Source organism: Patagioenas fasciata, chromosome 21 (assembly GCF_037038585.1).
Source record: "Patagioenas fasciata isolate bPatFas1 chromosome 21, bPatFas1.hap1, whole genome shotgun sequence".
NCBI lineage: Eukaryota > Metazoa > Chordata > Aves > Columbiformes > Columbidae > Patagioenas > Patagioenas fasciata.
Window position 1 is genome coordinate 1,941,037 of NC_092540.1, and position 14,186 is coordinate 1,955,222.

Sequence of the window (14,186 nt, forward strand, 5' to 3'; positions counted from 1 at the left end):
ATCCCCAGAGCCAAAGCCGGTAAACTGCAAGATAAAAAAAAATGCTATTTCCGCAGCTGCCTCCCAGATTTTGCAGCCACTTTCTACTTATTAAGGCTCAGCTCTGACAAACTGTGTTCCTTCGGCAGAGATTTGCCTTTAATTAGCCAAGGAGAAAAGGACGGTGGAAGACAACCCCGCGCCGCAGCGGGAAAGGCTGCGCTCTCTGGCGCTGCCCCCAGCGCTATTTCGCAAGGCGGGGAGCAGGTGCCTGGCAGAACAGATTTGTTCTGCTTCCCTCGCTCGCCCCCCCCGGCCCCCTCGCTGGGTAAAATCCGCATCCTTGGGGCCCAATCCTGCTCGGTGCCCGCGGAGCGGAGGCCGCGGGGGGACGCGGGGCAGCTGGTGGGTTGTCTGCAGCTGATGTCCGTGCCCGGAGCACAATGACCTTGGCACCTCCTGCTCCCCAAACCCCAGTGCTGCTCTTGCGGGGAGCTCGTTTTTGGCTCCCGGAGACTCCCCGGGTTCTCGCCAGCCCTGGGGTTTCTCTGCAAACCCTGAGGCTGCGGAGCCTGATCCCCTCGGGTTCCTACAAGCTCAGCGAACCATCCTTGAAACCAATAATCTCCCGAAGGCTCATCTGTGGAGCATCATGGTGCTCGGGCTTGGATCAACACCCCCATCTCCCGAGCAAGCTGTGCCCCAGTGACAGCGAGGACAGCGACAAACCTTCTGCCCAGCCTGCCAGAAATCTCCCAGGCACCCCAGAGCCAGCTTCTCCCCTTATTTTTAAGGATAAAAAAGCTCTTTTTATGCATTTCTGCAGCACAGGGTAACGTGACATCCAAGCAGGACCTCAGCTGGGTGCTTCTCTTCTCCCTGAAATATTGGAGCAAGAGACGTAAATATTGGGGTAGCTCTAAATATATGGGTATAGCCGGCTTTAATCCCTGCATCACACACGATTATTTTGTCTGCCCTAATGCTTCGAAGATCCAGGACCTCAGCAGACTCAATTCTGCATCTGTAAAACCATAGATTTATGTTTAATACGCCCAGATATCGCTCTCATTTGCCTGAAGCTCCCCTTCTCCCGCCCCGTACATCACGCCGGGGTGCGGGTGAGAGCGCTGCTCCCAGGAATAGGTTTTTCAACACCCAGCACAAATGCAAAGGAGGGAGAAGAAGGAGGAAGGAGAAAGTGGGAAGGAGAAAGAGGGACCTGGCCTGATTTCCAGAGCTGTGGGATAAATGTGCAGCTCAGCGAGAGCTCTGCAAGCACCAAACCTTCGCCTGGAGGTTACCTAAAGATAGGCTGCGGGGGCCCAGTTTGCACACCCACCCTTGCCAGTGTTTTCTGCACCAAGGTGCTGGGTTAAGGTTTCCCTGAATCCAGAGCAGCGATGGTTCCACTCTGCAGCACCGGATCCAAAGCACAGAGCTGTTTTCCCCTCTCGGCATCTTAATGGTCCCTTTGCAGCTCCGGTCCAGGAGGTGCTGTCGGGATCCAAGCGCTCACTTTGCCAAATGGAAGCGGACTCGCCTTTTAGCCAGGAGGGCTAAAAATTCCCGCTTGTCCCCAGGGCGCAGGTGATGGGCTGTAATGGGGTTTGAGCATCCTGAGCTTTCCAGGGCATGGAACAGAGGTAGTGCTTTCTTGGCACTTCAATCTTTTCCTTCCTCGATGTAAATGAGGAGGATTTTGAGGGCTTGAGCCCGTCAGCAGAGAGAGGAGCTCTTGCGAAGGCGTGCGGCGCAGTCTTCCTCGCGGCGAAGAGCATCGGCTGTGCCACCTTGGAGCTCTCTGCTACTGACGAGCTCCGGAGTGGATCTGCGAGGGGTTTCATGGGGTTTTGCCTGGCAGAGAAGCAACACTCAGCAAAGAAAGTGGAGGAAAGTAGGTCACTTAGAGGCGAAAGCAGCCAGGCTGTGCTCAGCGGGCTCGGCCGCTCGCCGCAGTCGGGATCACGGGCTGGGAGCTGCCGATTGTGGGGTGAAACGGCTGCCCAGGCACGTGGGGGTCTCCACGTCGGCCGGTGTAATCCTCCCATCCCTCTCCTTGTCTCTTTGAATGGTGTAAAAGCACAAGCGGGAGGATGCAGCACCCCTGACGGCATCTCCCGCATCCTCCGAGCGCGGCCGGGATGGTGCAGCACGCTGATAAACCGGCAATTTAAAATAATTACCGTATCTGCCTTGCAGCCTTCTCCTGCTGTCTCTTCGCAGAGCCTGTGCAGAGCTGTCTGTTCTGCAAATTCCTTGTACCGCTTGGTGTTTAGATATTTATGAGCCCACAAGCCAACAGGACACAGCTAAGGGAGGGTTTGCATCTACTGAAGCTGAAGCTTCTCCTGGGCTTGGAAATGGAACTGAGGAACACAAACCAGCCCGGTTTGGGGATTGCTTCCACTCAGCGTTATAGGAAACACTGCGACATTTCACTCATAAAGACTGATGTTACCTTTTGTGCACCCAAATGGTTTTCCACGCCTAAATGTTCAGAATTGGCTGCTCTTCAATACTTCTGACCACATCCATCGCAGGTTGAGCTGCCCATTTCAGCCCAACAGGTCCATCGCCCGTTATCTGCTGATATCCCAGCTGGCGCAACGATGGGAACGTGGGCTCGACCCCGGCCCCAGCCCCTTCCCCTCCGCCCACGCTGCCACTGGGGCTGCTTTGGAGTAGACCCCACCACACGCACCCCCGTCCTCACCCGTGCCCATCGCCGGGACCCCCAGCTCCTCCCAGGGGGTTTCCCCTCCAGCAGCCCCTGCAGATCGGCTGAGGGTGGGGAATAAGCTGATTTTTCCACCATTCCTTTCTTTTCTCAGCGAAAGTTTAAACATACCGAAAAAACCCAACACCCAGCCTACGGAAAACACCGTTGCTTGTCCTCCCCACCCTCCACAGAACTGATATCGAAATAACTCCTCAATAATATACATATTTATTTTCTCTTAATTAGTGCCGATATTTACAAAAATGGTGGTACTCTGTGAAGAATAAATTATATATACTCATGATAAACCAGACAGCAAATGCTCATTTGGAATACGTATGTACACAGATCTGTATATACCTATATACAACGGTCAGCCTTATTGACTCGGGCGCCTCGCAGCCCGTCGAACCACCCGACCCCCCCGGACACCCCCGCATGGTCAATAAGAGCAGTAACGTCTATACACACTGTGCAATTCGGATACAGCTGGTGTCTAAAGATTTGTCTAGCGAACGCATGGTTAAATGACTTGAAATTCCCACAAGTTCTCCTGGAACAGTTTCTCGGTCTCTCTCCATTCCCGGCCCCCTTTCTCCCGTAACCATGGAAACAAAAGGTTCAGCTCCAGCATCCTTGGGATGAGTCCTTCTCGGATTTCCTCTTCCTATCGATTTGCTCAAATTAGGCACCGCACACGGGGCTGATCCAATACCCAGCTGTTTTTTTCCCCTTGTGCTTCGATATATGACATTGGAGGACAAGAGCACGGTCTCGAGCAATGAGGGAGCAAGTGCAGACGGATATTTACAGTCTTACAGGCAGCAGAAATAATAATCATTAAAAAATCAAAGCTAACAAAAAACCCCAACCAAACCCCAAAAGACCAGCACCCATTTCTGAGAAGGGGGGATGGAATTCGGGCACCCAAATGCAGTAACATCACAGGGAAACCGAGGCCACGGGGTCCCCAGGGGGCGAGGGGAGGGCAGAGCTTTGGCTGGTGTATGGGGGGCTCCTGATGAGGGGCAGCAGCGGGTCCCCAATGGGAGGGACCGAGGGATGTGCTGGACACAGAGCAGGTTGAATGTTGCCAGGGGTGCGAGGAGGGAGCCACAGCCTTTTTTTTGGGGTGCAAACCAGAATGGTTTGGGGCTGATTCCTCCTCTCCTCAGCCCCTTCACCCCCAGCTCCCACTGACAGAAGAAACCCCTGAGACCCCCCATGGATGTAGAGCCCAAGGTAAACCCACCCCAGCTCCAAAAATCACAGAATCCCAGAGTGTCAGGGGTTGGGAGGGACCTGGAAAGCTCATCCAGTGCAATCCCCCCGCCGGAGCAGGAACACCCAGCTGAGGTTCTCACCAGCACCCTGGAACCCAACACCAGCGCAGTTTGAGGGACTTAAACCCCATCCATTCAAAGAAATAACCCAGCAGGCGTGGCACAGCATTTGCATCACAAACAGATCCCTTGACTTAGAATCACAGATGTTTCGGGGTGGAGGGACCTTCCCAGCTCCCCCAGTGCCCCCCCTGCCATGAGCAGGGACATCTTCACCAGCTCAGGTTGCTCAGAGCCCCGTCCAGCCTGGCCTGGGATGTCTCCAGGGATGGTTCATCCACCACTTCTCTGGGTGCCCTGGGTCAGTGTTCAGCCACCTTCTGCTTGGTTTTGCCTCCAAAGTCACAGAAATTCTAATGACAGCCCCAAGCTGGGGATTCGGGGTCCAGAGCAGAGATGCTGCAAAGCTGCTGGTTTGCAGAGGGATGCACGGGGAACGTGACCCCAATCGTCAGGGTCCCCCCACTTCCAAGGCCAGATCCTGATCTCCTCCTTCACTCGGGCCCATCCCCAAGTGTATTGCAAACTCTGGAAAAGCTACAAGAAGACTTTGGCAGCAATTTCAAGGGCTGACCAGGAATTATCTGATAACAAAGCAAGGCCCTTCCTGAAATACCTCCTCCTCCTCTGTCTTTTTCTCTCCTTCTGTGTATTTATGCACAAATATGCCCATATTTATACACCCACGTGCTGCACTCTCATAACACCAACCTAGAGATTCTTTTCTTTGTATAGCTCAGTGTTCAATCTGTAGGACTTGTGCACCAACCATCACTGCAGAGATGAGCCTTCCCGATCAAACACGTTGCCCCATACAGATGTATTTTCCTAGCAGCCCCAATCACTTGGTGGTGTCCAGCCTCACCCCACGGCCCTTCGCAGGGATTTTGGATGATACTGAAGGGCTGATGGGTTGCTTGCAGGTTTGGGCATGCGGTTGGGTGTTAGAAGACAACCCACACTGTAATCACCACTCTCCAGCTCCCCACAGCCACGGCACAAAGGGTAAAACCAAAATAGGGGTCTTGTCTTCTCTGGGTGCCAACCAAGGGGCACCTCCAGACCTCCATCCCAGCCCGGGAGACACGAACACCTCCATGGGAGGAGGAAAGGAGCCACATCACCTATATGAGGTGGTCCAACAGAATCCAACATAGACAGTGGGACTCTCCCCCGCCCAGGACCCCGATTTAGCATCTGAGCCACTTTGCAGCTCATTTTTGCACCTTTTCAGAGTCAAGGGGAGTTTTGGGTGCTCAGCATCTCCACAGAAATAGGCCCAGAGTCTCTCAAACCAAATTCCTCAAGAAAGAAAAAAAAAAAAAACCAGAAGAAAATCACAGTCTCCTCCTGAAAAACTGGTTCAAGATCATATCAGTGAGTCAGAAGCAAAGCTAGAAATAGCACTAGAGCTCCGACCTGCAGGCACAAATCCCATTAAAAGCTAGAGGGGAACCATCTCTCTGCGTGGGGGAGAAACCCGGACCCTTGTGCTTGGTGCAGCCCGACGGGTCCTGTCCAGCGCAACCCCTGCGGGTCTTTAACTTTACCCCAAACCAAACGTCCGAGCGCTTACCGGGGTGCATTCCCCATTTCCCAACCATGGTGCCAAGGGCAGCGCGGAGCGACGCCCCACCAGGGCTTGTTTAGACCAGGAACATCAGAGCAAGAGGCGCGAGGTCCATCCTAAGGAAGGGACCGGCCGTGCTGGTTCCTGCCATGGGGACAGGTGCCAGCACACATAGGTGACGACGGGGGGAATGTGACCTCTTGCTCTTCAGCCCTGTTGGACCCCACAATGTGGCTCTGGGGCTTCCCAGGGAAGCCAGGACCCCCCAGTTTGGTGCCGGGGTTTGGATGTGCCTGATCCTGCTTGTGGATCTTATCTCCCCTGCTGTCTGACCTCAGAAAGCCCATGGGGACACTGTGCCCAAAACAACATGTCCCCCCCAAAAACCACGATCATCCTCCTCACCAAGCCACGGCAGCACTCGTGCTCCTGAGATGCACCCAGCACTTGGGCACAGGCTGCCTGCAAATCACCCAAAGCCATCAAGCAAACCTGAGCACTTTGCTGGTTGAGCCCCCGCATCCTCCCCGAGCCCCGCAGCAGCCTGGGCTCAGCCCCGGCGCTTTCCCGCACGCAGGGATGGGATCACCCGGCACCAGGAGCACCCACGGGTGGGCGGGCAGCGTCCCCACGCAAACTCACATCCCCACGGACCCACCACGAGCCGGATCGATGGAAGCTGGAACACCGCCCTGGGAATCCTGCCCGTGCTGGCGACTGCGCCAGCCCCGTCCCAACCGACAGGATGAGCTTCAGAAGCAGAGATTTATTGCTTTTGGTTGCATTGCTTCTTTTTATGTGACTTTTACGATGTTAACGGGCTTCGGGGGCTCCCGTTTCAGAGCTGCAGAGAGGGAGGAAAGGGCTCATAATATAACAAGATGTAATTAAAGACAGGCCAAGGATCCCATGCTGCATGATGCTGAGAACCTTTGAGACCCAACGCATCGATGCTGCTGGTCCTCTACACCAAGCAGAAGCCAGGACTCTCATGCACTAATTATGGACACTTGGTATTAATTATAGCCAGGCCTGAATCAATCAATCAATACAGTAAAAGCAAGGAGTGATTCCACCTGGCTGAGTGGAGCCACATCAGCACGAGAGATGGATCCGGCCCGAAAGCAGCATTTTGAACCATTGCTGTAGAATACGCTAGCACCGTTTGGTTTATTGTTATTAGAATGGTTTTCCTCTCTGGTGAGCTCAGGAAGGGTCTGACCGACCTCGCTCACATGCTCTGCAATGGGGTTCCCACTTCACACGGCACCGACCGTGCCCCAACTCAGTCCAAATTCACCCCAACTCAACCCAAATTCACCTCAACGCCTGCTGAACCCCGGCTTGCACCACAACCTCAGCACGGGTTTCCATCCCTGTCCCCTGCGCTGGCAGAGGAGCGGGACACCCATCCCCAGGGATGGGCGGCAATGGGGGGAACACAAGGAAACCCACGCGGGGATGGGGGAAGCAGGTGAGACCCCCTGGACCGACAGCTCCTGCTTATCCACAAACAACACTCGGGGTGGCGAAGCAGCAGCGACAACCTCAGGGTCTCTGCGCCTCGACTCAGCCCTCCAAAAAACCCTGGAAAAAGGCAAAGCAAAGGCTCAGAGGCACCAGCTCGGACCCAGCCCAGCCCCAGCACGTCCCCTGTCCACCAGAAAGGAATGAACCGCCAGCTCTCAGGCTCTACATGGTTGAAAAGGAGTTTTCCAGCCCCAAATGCGCCCTGCCCTGGTGAAGCCATGGGTGCCACGGGGCAGGTCGTCCTGCTCCAGCCTGTGTCCCACCATCCCGACACCCCGGAGCGCTCACACCTGCTGAGATTTCGGCCCTATAGTCGCTCTCTAAATATCTATACACACACACACGATAATTGTACGGGAAACGGCTGAAAACTGCTGACCAGACACGTCAGGAGAGCCCATACCTGCTATTCCACCTGCTCCTCCTGCCCTCTCTGGTCCACCGTGGTTCCTGCTCCTGACACCCAGATTAATGACTAATTACTCGGCCCATAATGAGTGCAGGTGTTTAACTTTCAGCTCACCTTCCCTCACTCGTGTCAGCCGGCTCTCGCGTCTGGATGCTCCGACACTCGGGCTTTGCCTCGTTATCTATCAAACCGGTGTCAGCACACGCCTTCCCCATCCAGGTTTTAAACACAACGGAGAGTTTTTTAACTCGCCTGAATCTCCTTCGAGCCACCGGAGAATCTATAAACACTATAAACATGAATACTGTATAGTCTACTAAGAAAATATATATTTGTGTGTGTATTAAATATTCAGATTCATGCAACGAATACCCATGCAGCTGTACTGTATTACTGGTTACATTTCACTGCAGTATAAATATATTATAGGCCACAGCATAGTTGCTCCGGTTTGATATATAGATGTAAAAAAAGATGCTTTTCCCAACTCATTTTCAATGTGTCAGTGGAGGTGTCTTTGGTGATCCTGGAAATACAGGTGATGGAGGTGTCATCTAAAGAAATAACTAACAGCTGAGTGCTTGATTTATTTACTCGTCCCTCCCAATGCCTAGCATAGAAAATTTAAGACTTAACAAATAATGTGCCGTCACGCTAATTATCCCTCCCCTGGGCCTCACACTGGCACACTGCAGTGGCTGAAACTATTGCAGCATGCAGCACTCGCCGTTATGAAACACGAGCCTGGGCGATGCGCTCGGCGCTCCCGGGGCGCAAACCCGAGCCTCCCAGCCTTTGGGACACATCTTCCCTTCCCTAAAGCTCTGCCTGACCCTGCCCGGCCGGTCCCCACGCCTGGGAGCTGCTTTGTCACCCCAGGGGACAAGGACCGGTGCCTGTGGGACCCCGGAGCTGCCCGCCCTGCATTCCCATCCCGTTGCTTGAAATGCCCATTTTCTCCGTGCCTTTGGAAACCCACAAGCCTGGGATGGGAGAAGGGGAACAAAATGGTTGTTGCTTTTTGTTGGTTGTGTTTGCTTGCTTTTTTTTCCCCCTTTTTCTTATTTTTTTTGCACAAACGCTTATTCAGTGTGGAAATCAAAGGTTAAAAGTCACTTACACGGCTATTGCTTCCCATGCAGAACCAAATATACACCGTAGAAAATACTGTATTAACTACAATGCAGAGCAGCACTCAATATCTGCAGTTGTTCCACTTCAGCTTTAAATACGGTACTAGATTTTAGCGACTAGACATCGGTTAGCATTTTGGTGATATTCACATAGTTTGTGTTAGCTAGCGTGCAATTGGCTGTCTTCAAGTTCTCCTCCCTAAAATCCTCATTGCTATTGTTTACGCCTTCCTGAATCTCCATATAATCAGACTTACTAATAGTAGAGGCACTTCTGCTTTTCTTTAGGTCAGGGGAAGAGGGGATCTTTGGGCAGCTGGTTACTTGCAAATATTGAGCCTGCTCCTCTCCCTCCGTCTCCCGGTGGTAGAAGTAATTGAAGTTAGACACTATGACGGGCACCGGTAAGGCAATCGTTAATACGCCAGCGATGGCACACAAGGAACCCACGATTTTCCCCCCGATGGTGGTGGGGACCATGTCTCCGTAGCCAACAGTCGTCATGGAAACCACGGCCCACCAGAAGGCATCGGGGATGCTCGGGAACTGGGACTCGCTCTCGTCGGCCTCGGCGAAGTAGACGGCGCTGGAGAAGAGGATGACGCCGATGAAGAGGAAAAATATCAAGAGGCCAAGCTCCCGCATGCTGGCCTTGAGAGTCTGGCCCAGGATCTGCAGCCCCTTGGAGTGCCGGGACAGCTTGAAGATCCTGAAGACCCGCACCAAGCGGATGACTCGGAGGATGGCCAAGGACATGGCTTGCTGGCCCTGCTGACCGTCCTCCGGCTTCTCGGCCAGCTCCGTCCCTAAGGTGATGAAATAGGGAATGATGGCTACGATGTCTATGATGTTCATGATGTTGGTAAAAAACCCAGCCTTGCTGGGGCAGGCGAAAAACCTCACCAAGAACTCGAAGGAGAACCAAATGATGCAAAGGGTCTCCACGATGAAGAAGGGGTCTGTGAAGGAGGTGGATTGCTGGTACCCCATGCTGCTGTTGGAGTAGGGGGGGTGGCTCAGCCCGCTGCCGTGCATGTCTTCGTTCTCATCCCGAAAAATGGGCAATGTTTCCAGGCAAAAACTGACGATGGAGATCAAAATCACCATGACGGAGACAATAGCTATAATCCTGGCAGGGCCCGAGCTCTCGGGGTACTCAAAGAGCAACCAGACTTGTCTCTGGAACTCGTTCTCAGGCAACGGTCTTTCCTCTTCTTTGATGTAGCCTTCATCCTCCCGAAACATCTCCATCGCCTCTTCCCCCAGTTCATAGAAACGAATCTCTTCCGAGAAGATATCTAAGGGCACGTTAACCGGCCTCCGCAACCTCCCGCCGGACTGGTAATAGTACAAAATCGCATCGAAACTGGGTCTGTTCCGGTCAAAGAAATACTCATTCCGGAGCGGGTCGAAATACCGCATTCTCTTTTTAGGATCCCCCAGTAAGGTCTCTGGAAACTGGGCTAACGTCTTGAGCTGTGTCTCGAAACGCAGCCCCGAGATGTTAATGACCACCCTCTCGCAGCACTCGTGGTCGGTCTCGGGGTTGTACGTGTCCTGCGGGTGACCGGGAAGAGCTGCAGCTTCATCTGCAGGATCTCCGGTAGCAACTGTCATATTGGGGTTGGAAACAGAAATCCTTACGCTAAACTCTTCCCGGTGGCGGGAGCGGGTTCAGGGCAGGGTTACTATCCTGCGGAAGGACAGGTGCGGAGGTTTGCAAGAGTCTCATGAAAAGGCGAAGGGATGGTATTTAAGGAAAAAAGGAAAAAAAAAAGAGAGAGAAAATAAATTTTAAAAAAATAAAGAAAGGAAAAAAAATAAAAAAGGAAAGAAAATCGCCCCTGCTGAGAAAGAAAGAGAGGACATAAAGTTGGGGGGAGGAGAGCAGCTCCCTTCACCAGCTCCTCTATCCCCTTCCTCGGGGGCTTAATCCACCGGCTTTGGGACAGAGTTCAAGAACTCCCGTCTAAACCCATTAGAGGGAAGAGAGAAAACACCTGAGGAACCGTCAGCTATTCAAACCCAGCCTGGCAAAAACCGGCACTAGCAAAGCAGAACTTTTTCTTTTCCGAAAAATAAAAATTCAAATTAAAAATAAAAAGTTTGGGGGGGAAGGGAAGAGAAAGGAGGGAAGAAATATAACCCCATCCGGCCTTGAAGTGGAGAGGGGACCTGGTGGGTGCTGGGGGTGGCAAACCAGGCTCGGTTCATTTCCAGGCATGCAGCAAGGGGTTAATATTTAACCGTGCAAATCCCAGGCCACCTACCCTCCTAATTTCCAGCCGCTCTCGCCCTGGCCACAAAGCACATGCTGCCCTCCCTGCCTGCAGCTCCGCGCTGCCCCGGCCCCCGAAATCACCGCAGTCCCCTCCTCGAGCGCCGGGGTCCCGGCTCCTGCCATTCTCTGCAAACCGCCATGGCACACAGAAAACAAAAGCACATTACCTGGAGAAGCCAAATCTTAGTGTCTCTTAGTAACACCGATTATCTGACCCCTGGGGAAAATCCTAGAGAGAAACACAGGCTTCCAAGATCCCCATAATTTCCTCTCGCTTCAAAGTTAAAAATAATGGTGAGTCATCGTAGAAAAAGGAGAAGGGACATAAAAGGGGTGAGATTCCCAGATGGTGGAAGTCGGGTCTTGTAATGGTTTGGACTGGAGAGAGAGAGAGAGACAGAGAGACAGAGAGACAGAGTCTTCTTGGTGGCGGTTGCAGATCTGCACTTCAGGGCAGATGAGCGTCTGGCTGATGCCTTCGGTCCGACGATGAGAAGCTGCTAAGCTCAGCAAAACCCGATGTCCCCAGTGTCCTCGGGAGGTGTGGCATCGCCTGCAAAAAACACCCAGGAGGTAACAAGCTGCCGGGGGTTTAAAAGGAGCATCTGCAAAGCATCTCCTCCGGACACCCCCTTGTTTTGCTTTCCTCCCCGGGAGCCGTTCGCCCGCTGCCCGGCCGACCCGCACTGCACCGCGGGCACCACTGCACCATCTCCCCACCGTCTCCCTCCGCTCCCGCTCAGCGCCGGGGCCGGGCTGCCCGGGGGAGCCGGTGCCAGGCCAGGGGGGGTTGGACCGACGCAGCCCCCCCCGGTTGGTGATGCTCTGCAAAGCCGCGGTGGGCTCCCACGGGTGGGTACCCACGGGGTGCCGCGGCCATCGCGTCGTGTTCTCTGGAGGCTCCGGCTTCATCCGTGAGACTGAAGCCCCCGCCGGGCCCTCTCTGTGCACCCCCACCCCCCCACAAGGCCACTTGCCCCTGTAAATGGTTCCGAGGAGCCCTCAGCATCGCGGTCCTGAGCCACACGACCTGTATCCGCCATCCCCGTCCTCCAAAAAGCCAACCCCGCCCCCCAGCCAACACACCCCCTGTGGGGATTGGGCTCCGGTGGGGAAAATTTCGTATGGGGGTGTCGAGGTTTTGGTCCCCGTTGGGTGCCGGGTCATTAGCAATTCCTGCTCCTAACGACCGCTCATTTAGATCATCCGGCGCCGCCTCGCACTGCGGAGATGCTCAGCCCAGGGGGGTCCAACCAACCCCTCATTTTTCCTTTATTTGTTTTTTTCCCTCCCAAAAAAAGATGAAAATAAAACCCCTCTAACCTCCCTTCTTCAGCTCCAACTCGACTTGTCTACTTTGAGCCGGGATTACAGAACCGGAGAGGGGAGGCAGGTGGAAAATAACCCCGCGGTGCCAATCCCCAGGGCGAAGGTTTCAGGCGGCCCCGGGCCACGGGCGCCTGTTGGTTCCTGTGCCCATCTCCCGAGATGCAGAGATTGCCGCAGATTCCTCTTTTCTTGGAAATTTCCCCTTTCTGTGCAGCCTCCTCTCCCTTCTCCTTATGCACTAGAAAAAATAGTACAACCCTGAGCAGGCTTGCAGCATCCAACCGCCTCGCTTAACCCCTTTCTGCCGGGCTGGGAGGAGAGCAGCTGCAATTTGCCCCAGTTTTTCTCCTTCTCCTGCATTTTCTCCCCAGCGACTCGCTCAGGAGTTTCGCCGGCTTTGACCTTCCCCGGCTCCACCGAGCACCGCGCTCAAACACCACAAACACCCTCTTCCTGCTGCTAAAGAACCCAAATCTGGCAGCCGCAGCCCCCATTTCACCAAAAATCAACCAATCTTGAGTATATATTTTTTTCCTAAATACAATTTTTCTCCTGCATGAAAACTCCCTCCTCCCCTTTCTCCCCTCCCAAGACACCCCGGGTTTGTTTAACAGCACGGAGATTGACTTATTTTGTGGCTTTTTTAGTTGTTTAACATGTTGATTTTATTTGCCGCGAGGTGCTGGCTCCTTCCTCCGCGTCCACACCGAGCGGTGACGCTCGGCGCTTACCGGAGACGGTTCTGGCATCATCTCAGTTGACATCACGCATCCCGACACTCCGCAGCTCCGACTTTCTCCCCACCGCTCGCTTTGCTGGCAAACACCCCCCTCCCCCAGCATCTTTGGGGTTAATTCATGCAAATTTGGGGGTTGGAGGAGGTGGGGGGGAGGATGGAGGAGGTGAAGATGTGCCCAAGCCCCTCGGTTTCTCCCCGCTGCAGGCAGGAGCCATGCCGGCGCTTCCGAGGGGTGAGAGGACAAAGTGGTGTTTGCTGCTAAAACACAAATCCCTCCATTTGCGGAGTTGCTGGATTTAAGCAGGGCAAGGGCAGGGAGAGGGAGCGGGGGGGGAAGGATGCACAAGGTGCGGGGGGGGGGAAGAGAATAAAGCACCAACTCACACTGGGCTCCGCAGTCGGGCATGCGGCGAATGCACAAGCAGCCGCTCGGCTCCGCCGCCGGCACCTCTCACCTCCGGCCCCCCCAGCTCGGACCCCGGGAATCAACCTCCAAAGGCAGCAGAGCTTTGCCATGAATATTCATAAGATTAATATGAGCATCTTTCCTCCCCCCCCCCCGCCCCCCCGCCTCCCTCCTCCCAAGCAAGAGACCTAGATTTCAACCACTGGGAAATAATCAGATCCCTGGATACGGGATGCGGATTTCCCGGGCGGCTCCGGTCCACAGTGTGTTCTTGAGAGCAGCCTGGGGGGGGGTTGGGGGGGCTGGAGAACCACCAGCCCCCTGCAGCTTTGGACAAGGAGATGGGGCAGGATTGGGCTCGCAGCGATGGGGTGAGAATGGAAGACGCAGTGATTTTCTCTCACTTGGCATTTCCAGAGCTCCCTTCCCAAGGAGGCATCTCCTGGCCCTGAAGGATGGAGATGGCCAAGCTCCTATGGACCTGGTGTATAAACCCCATGGAGCAAGGGGGAGATGCCTCCACCTGGACCGCTCTGCGTCGTCCCGCAGCAACAAGTCCTGCAAGGCACCCGCCACCCAGCGAACAATAGAAAGCAATGGGAAATATTTCTATTCCCATACACAGCTGGCAAATTTGCAATGAGCTGCTGCTGCCAACAGTGATCGCCCACAGAATCCCAGAACCGTGGGATGGTCGAGGTGGAAGGGACCTCTGGAGATCCCCCAGCCCTGCTCACATGGGGCC

General features: G+C 54.3%; 1 protein-coding gene across 7 annotated transcripts; it reads right to left on the reverse strand.

The window, feature by feature from the left end:
• Positions 1-2,906: 2,906 nt before the first annotated feature.
• On the reverse strand, positions 2,907-13,543 carry KCNA2 (potassium voltage-gated channel subfamily A member 2). 7 transcript variants are annotated; one of them, XM_071817695.1, is made up of 3 exons: positions 11,945-12,036; positions 11,135-11,520; positions 2,907-10,379 (listed from the first exon to the last, which is right to left on the reverse strand). In XM_071817695.1, the coding sequence occupies exon 3, from the start codon at positions 10,301-10,303 to the stop codon at positions 8,804-8,806; it is 1,500 nt and encodes a 499-aa protein (XP_071673796.1). In that variant the 5' UTR covers positions 10,304-10,379; positions 11,135-11,520; positions 11,945-12,036; the 3' UTR covers positions 2,907-8,803. The 7 variants fall into 7 exon arrangements, with proteins under 7 accessions (XP_071673796.1, XP_071673795.1, XP_071673794.1 ...); XM_071817694.1 differs by having other exon boundaries at positions 2,907-10,413; XM_071817693.1 differs by having other exon boundaries at positions 2,907-10,530.
• Positions 13,544-14,186: the final 643 nt, after the last annotated feature.